The sequence below is a fragment of the Megalobrama amblycephala genome, linkage group LG17 (genome assembly GCF_018812025.1).
Source record: "Megalobrama amblycephala isolate DHTTF-2021 linkage group LG17, ASM1881202v1, whole genome shotgun sequence".
NCBI lineage: Eukaryota > Metazoa > Chordata > Actinopteri > Cypriniformes > Xenocyprididae > Megalobrama > Megalobrama amblycephala.
The window spans coordinates 43,866,847-43,879,173 of NC_063060.1; the positions used below are offsets into that span (position 1 = coordinate 43,866,847).

The 12,327-nt window shown below is 36.2% G+C and overlaps 1 protein-coding gene across 1 annotated transcript in view; it reads left to right on the forward strand.

Moving 5' to 3' along the window:
- LOC125251955 (NACHT, LRR and PYD domains-containing protein 12-like) overlaps window positions 1–12,327 on the forward strand; it is a 78,500-nt gene that overhangs the window by 2,945 nt on the left and 63,228 nt on the right. The window contains exons 4-8 of the mRNA XM_048165012.1: window positions 449–556; window positions 714–798; window positions 1,073–1,268; window positions 1,368–3,198; window positions 5,048–5,215. Coding sequence (XP_048020969.1) covers window positions 449–556; window positions 714–798; window positions 1,073–1,268; window positions 1,368–3,198; window positions 5,048–5,215 — 2,388 coding nt within the window. The remainder of the gene's footprint in view (window positions 1–448; window positions 557–713; window positions 799–1,072; window positions 1,269–1,367; window positions 3,199–5,047; window positions 5,216–12,327) is intronic.

Below are 12,327 nucleotides of genomic sequence, written 5' to 3' on the forward strand. Positions count from 1 at the left end.
TAATAAAGATAAAATTAATAAGAAATAATAACAAATAACAGATAAAAATAATAACAAAGATTTTTATCTTCACCACTTTGGCCTAAATGTCTGCCATTTTTTATTTTATTTTATATTTTGTTATTTTGTAAGGCTTTGTTTTTAAAATAGGGGAATTAGTTTGGTTGTAATGCTCAGTCACTTGCAAAATAGTAAAAACAACATGAAGAATCGTGATAAAAATCGTGAATCGTGATTTTCCTGAAAAAAATTGATATATTTTTGGCATATCGCCCACCCCTAGATCATGCAACTAAACATGTATATATCCATCCATCCAGCCATAGTCATAAATGGACAAATGCACAGCTATACTGCATTTAATAATTATTTGCAACATTAAACCTTTTCAAATGAGACTAAATATCTCCTGTAGTAAAGTGTTTCTCTCTGTTCTTTGTGTCATTAGTGTAAGATCAGACTCACATGTGTCCAGCTCTGTGTCTCTGAAGAGTGATTGGTCAAAAGATGGATTACCACCAAACTTCAGTGGGGAAAAACCATCATCTAATAAAAGGTATTTCATGTTTGTAATTTTTGGTCACACTTTGACTGTGGTAAAAAAGTTGTATCAGTGAATACCAATAATTTTTATGGCTAATGTTTTTTTTTTCTAGCTTTTTGTAATATTTTACCTAGAAAATCAGTATTTTATTTTATTTATTTGATTACAGGCTTCAATATGAGACATTAGACTCAGACGTTCAGACTCACAGGAACCACAAGAATTTCAAAAACAATCTCCTGTGGATATTCCAGGTAGGAAAACACATTTTCATACGTGTTTTAATATTTATAGCGAACAAAAATATGTTATTGAACAAAGAAGTTTTATTTAATTCCTCTTCATCACTTTTTTCCTTTTTAAGCACATTTTTGTCTCTGTCAAAAATAACAGCTGGTTAGCATGTTAGTCTTTTTAACTTTTGTTATACAAATAAATAATTATTGAATAAATAGTGTTAACCAAATGTAGATGCAAAATTTGGTTTAAATTGTGTTATTCTGTCTTTTTTCTTACTTTTGTTTGTAGGATCTTGAGAGCAAAATAATCACATTTCTGAAGGAAGAGCTGGAAAAGTTTAAGAAAATATTACAAAATGAGAACACACACAACTTTGTGAAGGACTTTAATGAGAATAGATGCAGTATCAAAGAAGCAGCTCTTGATCTCACACTACATTACCTGAGAGAGATGAAGCAAGATGAAGCTGCTGATGCTCTAGAAGGTCAGAGACTCATGACCATCTGTCAGACTTATTAATGTAGACTATCTATAAAACTGTAAATTAAGACTAAAACTATCTACCTTTTGTCCTTGTGTTTAGATGAGCTGATCTTCATTCATCAGCTAAAATGTGGCCTAAAGAAGAAGTATCAATATGTGTTTGAAGGAATGGCGAAGCATGGTGACTCCATACTTCTGAATAACATCTACACAGATCTCTATATCACTCAGGGTGGCAGTGAACAGGTCAATACTGAACATGAGGTCAGACAGATTGAAGTTGCTTCCAGGCGTAATGAATCTCAAGAGATTCAGGTTAAATGCACAAATTTGTTTGAAACTCCTGAACAAGATGAGGAGATCCGAACTGTACTGACAAAAGGAGTCGCTGGCATCGGAAAATCAGTCTCTGTGCAAAAGTTTGTTCTGGACTGGGCTGAAGGAAAAGAAAATCAAGATATCAGCTTCATATTTCCTCTTCCATTCAGAGAGATGAACTTAAAGGAGAAAGAAAAACTAAGTTTGATGGACCTTATAACTCATTTTTTCCCAGAGACAAAAGGACTGAACCTTACAAGAAGAAATCAATTCAAAGTCCTGTTCATCCTTGATGGATTGGACGAATGTCGCCTTCCTCTGAAGTTTGATTGTAATGAGACGTGGAGTGATGTATCGTCACCAGCCTCTCTGGATGTTCTCCTAACGAACCTCATGAAGGGAAATCTGCTTCCTTCTGCTCACATCTGGATCACCACCAGACCAGCAGCTGCCAGTAAGATTCCTCCTGACTGCATCGACCGGCTGACAGAGATACGAGGATTCAGTGATGCACAAAAGGAAGAGTACTTCAAAAAAAGATTCACGGATCATAATCAGGCCAAAACAATCATTGATCATGTTAAAAAATCAAAGAGTCTCTTTATCATGTGCCACATCCCAGTCTTCTGCTGGATTTCAGCCACTGTTCTCCTGAACATTCTGGAGGAGAAAAGAAATAATGATGTGAAAAACAATCAGGCTGATGAGATCTCTAAAACACTACAGGAATCAAATACTGAAGACACTCCCAAGACTCTGACACAAATGTACACACACTTTCTCCGCTTTCAGATCCAGCAGAGCCGGCGAAAGTATGATGGAGAATACGCAGCAGATGTTTCCTGGGATAAAGACGCCATCCTTTCACTGGGGAAACTGGCATTTCATCAGCTGGAGAGAAACAACGTGATCTTCTATGACACAGACCTGGAAGCCTGTGGTATTGACGTCTATAAGGCATCAGTGTACTCAGGCATGTGTACCCAGATCTTTAAGGAGGAAACAGGGATCATTTTTGGTACCATGTACTGCTTTGTTCACTTGAGCATTCAAGAGTTTATTGCAGCCCTTTATGCACATCTGTTTCTAGACATCGACAAGAAAAGTGTGTTTGATCATGAGTCTACAGAACAGGAAAACAAAAATGAAACCATGATTAATTTTCTCAAGACTGCAGTGGACGAGGCGCTCGAGAGTGACAATGGACACCTGGACCTTTTCCTTCGCTTCCTCCTCGGTCTGTCAGTGCAGTCCAATCGACGACTCTTACGGGGTCTGTTGACACGGCAAGACGGCAATGACCAGAGCAACAAGGAAATAGTTCAGTACATCAAGCAGAAATTAGAAGATAATCTGTCTGCAGAGAGATCCATCAATCTGTTCTACTGTCTGAATGAACTGAACGACCAAACTCTGGTGAAGGAGATTCAGACCCACCTTAGCAAAGGAAGTCTCTCATCTGCTGACCTTTCACCTGCCCAGTGGTCTGCTTTGGTCTTTGTGTTGTTGACATCAGAGGAAGAGCTGGAGGAGTTTGAGCTTCAGAAATTCAAGAAATCAGACGAGTGTCTCAGTAGATTATTGCCAGTCATCAAAACCTCCAGAAGAGCTCTGTAAGTCATTTAATATGTTTTGTCATGTTTTGCTCTCATCTGAAAAATGCATTTATCCACATTAATCTATAGTGAAATCCCAACATGAAAATGAACTTAAAGGCCCTGATATACTTCAAGTGAAGTTCTTTTTCGTTCTTCGTTTAGGGGTAAAACGAAGTTCGAAATACGTGAGCAGCGATATACTGTAATCGAACATCAGTAAACACAATAAAACTGAGAAACTAGCAAGGATTTGTGGATATGTTTGTTTGCACAAGCTCTGTAATTCGGCACTCCAGCAAAGTCACGTCGCGTTTATATTATAACACTTTATACAGTATATTCGTTTCGGCCTGATTTTGTTCGAAATTATGTCATATCAGTTTGTTCTTCGATTTCGTTTGAAGTGTATTGGGGCCTTTACCCAGTACAGCCTGACATATGAAATAATAGTCTGAAAAATACTATTTTTTTAATGGAGACATTTTATCAGTTTATCAAATATTTAGACAAAATATAAAGGAACATTTAAAAATGTTTGCATACTTGTTTTTGTTATAGATGTTATTTATATTGCCAAAAAATAAAATGAAATTCTGAAAGGTTATGATATAAAACAATGAGATATTAGGCTAAATAAAGTACAATTATATTATCAGTTGGTACTCTGTATCTCCCAATAATTTGATATTTTAAATGCTTAGTTTTATGAGTAGTACTTTAGTTTTAATTGTGTTTGTACTGCAGAACGTAGATGATTGAGATATTTACAAATAAACATTTATCAAAAGTCTGTTGTATCATATTTGATGTACACATTTTAAGATGGTTTTCTAAAAGTATTTTTTTTTTTATTGAGTTTAAATTAAAATATGTATTTCTAATTTAGTAAATATTAAGTAAAATAAATATAAATTTAATTTCAGCAATTGTTATGGATGTGTTTATACTATCATTAAATTAATGGTATTTCACCCATTGGCCACCCTGCTCTCTAAGATATCAGCATCGGCCATCGGTTGACCACTATGAATAATCAAGGAAACCTCAATTGCTTTAATCCAGTAAATGTTAATCTTGTAATATTAATAACTAATACACTTTTTTAGGTTATTAGATTTAAGTAATCTTAGCTTTACTTAAATCATTAAAGATTTCATAGCAACAAGACATATATATACATATATATATATATATATATGTGTGTGTGTGTGAATGCAGGCATTTTTTCAGACATCACTAACCCTAAAATTTACATAAACTCCAGAACATAAAATTTACATAAATTCTCCAGCTTTGTTGTTGTTGAGCTGTTAAAGCAACGCCTTCTTTTGGAAAGCGGTCTGCAAGCAGCAGCTCATTTGCATTTAATGGGACACACACAAAAAAGGCAAGTTTTTGCTTACACTTACAATAGGGCCAAATTTGACAAACTATAATAAATGATCTGTGGGGTATTTTGAGCTGAATTTTCACAGACACATCTGGTAAAAGGGGCATTATAGGTCCCCTTTAAGTGTCCCCAAAGAAGCGATCCAAAGGCAACAGTGGCAAGAACCCAAACTCCATCAGGTGAAAGAAATATAGAAAAAATCATTGGAGAAACCAGGCTCAGTTATAAAAAGCTAGAAATCTTAACACATTTTTTTTTTTCATTCTTCATATTTTTCACATGCTTCATTTTACCCAGGAAATTTGTACAGGAAATACGAGTTTTTGAAGAGTATTCCTATTTATCTCAGCCTCTTTACTGTATATATGCTGTTTATGTAAAAATAATAATGAAAAATATATTTAATATTTGTATGTAGAAAATGTATTGTATGTGTTCCATCTAATTCTGTGATGTGATTTATTTCTCTTGTAGGTTAAATGACTGTAACTTAACAGACAAAAGCTGTTCAGCTCTGGCAATTCTTGGAGCAGATACTAATCTGAAAGAGCTGAACATGAACAATAATAATCTGCAGGATTCAGGAGTGAAGCTGCTCTGCACTGGACTGAAGAATCTAAACTGTAAATTGGAGATACTGAGGTAAGTTGAGCCACAGGAGTCAAATGCCGAGAGTGAGGTGCGATGACTGACAGGATGTTGTCAGAGGCAAAAGCGCAAGAGATCTTTTGTTAATAAATGTTGCATTTCTTTGTTTAAAGTTCCCCCTATTATGGACTTTTGAAAACAATCTTTCATGTAGCGTGAAACAGCTCCAAGTGAATGAAAACATCCTGCAAAGTCTTTAAACTTAAATCTTAAATCTGAAAGTGCACCGTATATTAAGTTATTGTCTCTCAAAAGTAAGAGTTGACTCTGAATCAATAAAACGAGTAATTTGTAAAACGAATCTTAAGCTGTTTCATTGTGACGTCACAGCGTATTACAGCGAGCATATTGCCCGATCACTTATTGCGCGTTGTTACGACCCGCTCATTATAAGCCGTAACATAAAAGAGGCATTAGACCACAAAATCAAATTTCCAGAAAAATTTAATTCAACCAATTATACAAGCAAAAATAATGAGCAGAAAATCTAGGGGTATATCAGAAACAAAACAAAAAGAATAACAAAGGAATTATGCTACATGCACCAGGTCAACACAAAAATGAGTGAAGCCCTGAGGAATGTTCCCCAGAGAGTGCCTGTCCTCTAGGAATACAGCACCATTTTTATACTGTTGGTAATTAATGGGTGTGAACCAATTAGAAGCACCGCATTCTGCACCAGTAGGTTTAGTAGGCTGGGGTACGTCACAGCGTGCAGACGCCAGGGAAAATTTGAAACCCGAACCTTGTGCTGTGTGTTATCGTCATTTTACTGACGACTGCTTCTTCAATCTAAATGCGTTCAACGAGGGATTCGCAGGCTGGTTGTTATTGAAGGATGGGTCAGTACCCAGTTTATTTGGACCAGCTCTTTTCCTCCTCTGAATCATAACCTGTAAGTATGATTAATAATTGTTGCCACGTTTGACAGACTGACTGTTTTGTAGGAAAGAATGTAAGTTTTTTTTTTTTTTTTAGGAGCCAAGATATAAAATTGCCCCCAAACAAAAAGACTCACCTGTTCTGATGTGCAATCCAACTGAAACTGCACAATTCTGTATGTCCTCTAAGTAAAAAAAAAACAAAAAACTTCTAGACAAATATGCGATTTAGCAAGGACTAAAATCCAGTGTCTTACATCCACACAGTTCTGAGTTTCAGTTCAATGGCCTAAGTAGAGTAACGTTACTGGACTGAAACCCTTATACGGTTCAGTCCGAACATGTCAGTGACGTCTCCGCATCCAAATTCCAAGCCAGAGTGACCTCATTCTCTGTAGCATGTACAATACGTATTTATCCTAGTTGTGTGTTGTGTTTTCGCTCCGTGCAGTTTGTACTGTAGATCTCCGGCTAAACCAGCTAACAGCAATATGTGTTCGCTCACAATTGTCTAGAAATGTGTCAAATGTTTTTTTTGTTGTTATTACTTGGAGTTATGATAAAAAATAGAGTAACACATTGGTGTACAACTGCAGAGCTTTATCAATATGGTTCTGCGTTGCACTAATGCATATACCATGACTGTTTGTGTGTTTACCACTGAGCTGTGGGCTAGGTTCGCTAACATAAACACAAAACAACTTAATTCCTCTCTGAGTCTTTATTTTTAGAACAGAGTGGAGTACTCCATGTTAACTAGCAGAAGTCATCTGACCAATCACCGCAGATTAGCGTCACGCAAACAAGGGGTTCGGCAAAATGAATCGTTGAGCGAATCATTTGGGAGTTGTTGAGCAAATAAGATAAAAATAAATGTTATAAGATAAATAAAATAGTATAAGACAAATAAAGTGTTTTTTGACGTTGCATGCTTTTAAACCTGTTGTTGGGGACTTCCAAAACAAAAATAGGAACCTTTCAAATGTCATAATAGGGGCACTTTAATATAAGTGAGTTTGTCTTTGTTTTATTGTTGCTGTGTTTTTCATTAAAAAATAATAATCAACTGAGAACTAAGCATTCGTTTAAAAACCCAAAGATCTTTTATTTATTTGTTACAATGTGGGCATACCATATCATTCGTCTTATTCATTTTGGTAATAAAAGTCCAATGTTTAAAAAGCGCAATGGGCTCAGTGCACAAGATGGTGTCTTTGAGCTTTGGCGGTATGAGTGTGTGCATGTTTACCTCCACTCATACTCTTTCAGTCTTAGCGATGTTCGCATTTACTGTAAAAAGAAACTTGTATGAAGCTTGGCTAGGTATAATGAATGTTTTTTTTTTTTTTTTAATTAACCTGTTAGCATTCCACTGTACAACCCACGGTACACATACCTTTCAAAAGACACCAAAACCTAGCATACACTGCACATGGTTCAAGAACAGCATGCAATTTAGCCTTTTTTTTTTTTAGGCGTTTTAGACAAATTTTACAGGAATGCTAAGGGGTTAAAGAAGATGGTGGTCTATATGTTCAGACTGTCAGTCCAAATCTGATTATTTGTGTATCCGATTGGAATCTGATCTAAAATTATTGACGTCCACATTGTATATCACAACTGTTCAGATCTGATTTGTGTATTCATGCTGATCTTTCGTTTTCTGGAATATCTACATTGGTTTCTATTGCAATGATTTTGCGTTGGTAGGTATACGGCAAAAATAAACAACAACAACCGCAGGATGGAGGGGTTTGTAATACAGATGTTGTCTTATTTACAACATGACATTGTGTAGCCGCCACGCGCTGAACTACTGCGTCTTCTGAGGCAGTGACAGAAACATAGGAGGTGGGTATGTGTGGCTTTATTCCGCATTTTTATCTCTTCTGGTTTCAAAACATGTCTCCATTATATTGCTATTCTGCTCGTCCGGCACTTTGCAACAACACAACCTTGTTTCTGCAGCGACTTTCAGTATGTTTCCTATAACAATGTCTAACGTTTACATTTTACTTGGCGTGAGAAAGTCACATAAACCACACAAAATCCGATCAGAGCAGTCAGACTGAAACAGATTTCCAGAAATGTGTGTACTAGCAATAATCTTCGTTGTTCTCGGGCAAAGAATTGACTAGGGTCTTCGTTCAGATTTCAATGGTTTACTGACTGAATGTTCTTGTACAATAAACAGAAATAAAAAAAACTCTGGTCAAAAAACTGTAGCTCCGTCTTTCTTTCTTTCTCACTAAGGGGCGCCAAAAACAAAAGGCGCCAAGGCAGTCCAATAATAAAATGGAGCAAACCATTACAGAATAAACATGGGGGTGTTTAACGAATATACATATATATCCAAACACATAAAAATGTATCTTATTCATGCATATCTAACTTTAATATTAAATTGAATTATTCAAATAATGGCTCTTATATGCCCAGCCCCTAATTGTATAGGCTGGCAAACTATATCAATTACCACTTAAAATGATCTAAAGCCATAAACCTTCAGAGTAAGAATCTTTGGAGTCACAACTTGAACTTCCATTCAAACTAAAGTCAGACAGCTTCATGTATAAGACATATTTTGGAGATGGGTCGATTCAGCGTGCTGCTCTTCGTCTGAACACACACACTGCGAACACATCCCTTAGAGTCAGGCATTGTCTTGATGATGCGGCCTATCATCCAGGAATTCCGAGGTGCATTGGAATCCACAATCAGGACAATGTCTCCAATCTCAAAATTTCTTTTCAGCCTGGACCATCGCTGACGTTCCTGCAGGAGAGGTAAGTATTCCAGCGTCCACCGATGCCAGAGAAGATCTGCCAGGTATTGGATTTGTTTCCATCTACGCCTGGAATAGACATCATCTTTCTTGAACACACCTGGAGATAAGCTTACTTGTTTCCTCATCAGCAACAGATGGTTAGGGGTCAAGTGCTAAAAGTGCTTCACGCTTAGCCTCTGCCTTGACACGAGCAGAACTGGCTGAAGAAGCCACAGAACTACTTTTCACAGATCCACTTTTCCTTCTATGATGAGGAGCCATCACTTCTGACACACTATCACTTGGTTTAACACCATCGTCATCTTCATCTTGAGATTCATGCTCATCAGACTCATTTCCTTTATTTGTGGTTGAAATCCATTTTTTTTACAACAGGAGTAACATTTCAGCATTCAACTCCTCAAACTGACATAAGATCTGGCAGAAGACATCCAGTTCCTTTTCAACAGTCTTCACATCTTCTTTATCTTGCATTAATCTGTCAATTTCATTCGTCTTGCGAGTTAATTGTGCCAATTTCCCTTGTATCTCATTTTTAAGTCGATTAATTTTCTCTTCGGCCACCTTTGCAGTAGGCTTTGGCGCCCTCTTGTGGCCATTACCAGGCACATTCGCATGCACAGAATCATCCGCCATTCTCCTTAACACTCTGAGGTCTGAGGTATTGCCGGCTATATCACCGCATTTTTTTTTTTAACCAGTGTGAAAGAGACTCAAAATACTCCGTCAGTGTTGCACATAAAATTAAGAGCTACACACCATTTTAATCTGTGGAATATCTTCTTTTATTTGTGTACACTCAGAGTAAAAACAAAATAAAGAAAACTAACAAGATGCGTGATCTCTCGTCTCCCTCTGAATGAACTCCAATCTGATAGTTCTCAGAAAATGAACTGTAACTTAGTGAATACTAATGACACAAAAATGAGTGTAAGTCAAATCGAAAACAATAATTCTGTGTTTATATAATCTGTATGAAAAGAGACACATGTCAGAAGTCTGTGATTCAGCTCATTATCTGCTAATGCGGCCACGCCCATGGAGCCAGCGATATTCAGATGCAAATTAGGCAATACATGCATACATCGTCTCAATCGTGTATTTATTGTCTTCAAAAGTGTTTATCTGGATGTTATAGCGATCTCTGGCCTCTGTTAGTTCCTGGAGAGTCACATGGTGTTTTTTTTTTTTTTTTAGATTAATTTGTGGACTAAAGGTGCACAGAGCGCCCTCCGGCTGCAAGTATGAATTGAAAACAGTATCCAGCGCTCACAGTGATGACAATAAATATTGAATAAATATTACTCCTCTGTATAAAAAAATGGTATACACATATGAGAATCCATCAATATTTCTCCAAATGTGCATGCTTTTAAGCTAAAAGGCTATATGAAATGCCATAGAGGTAACATAATTGTTCAGACACTTTGCATCACAGAAATACATTATATTTTAAAGTATATAATAGAATACCATTATTTTAAATTGTAATAATATTTCACAGTATTGCTGTTTTTTCTGTATGTTTGATTTACACCATGATGAGCTTGAGACATGATCACAGAATGTAAATTTTGGTGCGGGTATTGCGCATAATTTTACTCATTCTCGCAGGTTGCGCATTTACAAAGTGGGAAATTATCGCAAATGTTCATTAGTAAATTAATCAACACAGATTATCACATCAAATCAGTAATTGGTTACCACTTATAGCACACTTGGACCCATAGTCTATTATAAGTGTTAACTAAATAAATTTTTAAAATACAGAGATAGTATATTAAAAGCACATTTTAGTTCATATTTCATGGTGTTTCAAAATAGCACACTTGAGTACACTTAGATGTTCTTAAGATGATCTTAAGAAGTACTAAAGAAGAATCTTTAGTATATTAAGTACAAAAGTACAAAATTAGTGCATGAAAATAGAGCACTTTAAGTAGATAGGCGGCCTGCGATACAACACTCTCGTGCGCGTTTCGGACAACTGACGGAAATCACTTGCCCACGCTTTTTTAAACCCATTTTGAACATCCAAGCGATTTTATCATTCAGTAGTAACATACTTGGGAGCTCTGTGAGAGATGGTTTCTTTGCGCTTATACCAACAAACAACGCACAAGCCGCCTGTATAGAGCTTGTGCGTTCCAAATTGAGTTGTTTTACCTTAAACGGTCAAATACACACAAAATTGTAAAATTTTAGCGAATAGCCTATTCACATAAACACAGTCGGTTATGTCTTACGTGAATTTAAAAAGTTTAATAGTATGTGTCATCTCATATGTAATAGTAGCCTATGTCGAATCTGTGAAGCCTAAAATACATGCTGCTGTCTGACTAAATAACGTTTGTAACTAAATTAATCGTATGGATTTACCTAATTAATGTATTAACAGTGACTATTCAGTGTTATTTCACATTTGATTACTTTATTACATTTCTGTAACTAGCATTTCTGTACCTGAATACTTCTGTAAGAACTTCCTAAACTTAAGTACAAATATTATGTGATAAACATCATTGGTTCATGTTATCTAAACGATATGATCTTATGTACGTGCGTTGACATAGGCCTAAATGTCTAAATTAGATCGTTTGAATGACGCACTGACCTGTCGATCTTGTCTTGTAAGTCAGGTATGTGCCTGTCAGTATGTGGAGAGAGAGTTGTGGGTAAAATCCGTTACTCCTAAGAGAGCTTATTTTGGGGGTTTTTTGGCACACAAAAAGTATTCTCGTTGCTTCATAACATTAAGGTTGAACCACTGTAGTCACATGAACTTTTTTAAATATGTCTTTACCTTTCTGGGCGTTTGAAAGTGTAAATTATCTTGCTGTCAATGCAGGCCACACTGAGCCATCAGATTTTATCACAAATATTTTAATTTGTGTTCTGAAGATGAACAAAGGTCTTACGGTTGTAGAACGACATGAGGGTGAGTAATAAATGACAGAAATTTCATTTTTAGGTGAACTAACCCTTTAAGCTCATCATGACAGAATCAAACATAAAGTCTGTTAGAACACCATCAGTGGAAACGGCTGATTTGTCACGTGGGTTTAATGTTTGCTGTCAGAATTTATTCTGCAAATGTTTCCATCTCCCATTATTCCCATTAACTCTCTTTCGCACAAGTCAAAAACCACCTCAAGCGAGTGTAAAAACGTTTTTGTGACTCTTTTTTTTTTTTTCTCAAAATGTGGTGTTTCCATCGCTCGTTTCTGATGCTGTACTTCAAATGAAGTCTGAAGTGTTGAAGTCTGGACTTTAATTAGGTCATTCCCAAACTTTAATTTTCTCATTTTTCGACCATTTCCAGGTTGCTTGTTGTGGATCATTCAGATCAAAGACTTTCACAGCTGTACAGTTTTAGATAACTGAAATGATGAAAGTGATGTTGATGTCTAACATGTTAAAGTTCTCTGTGTCTTTTG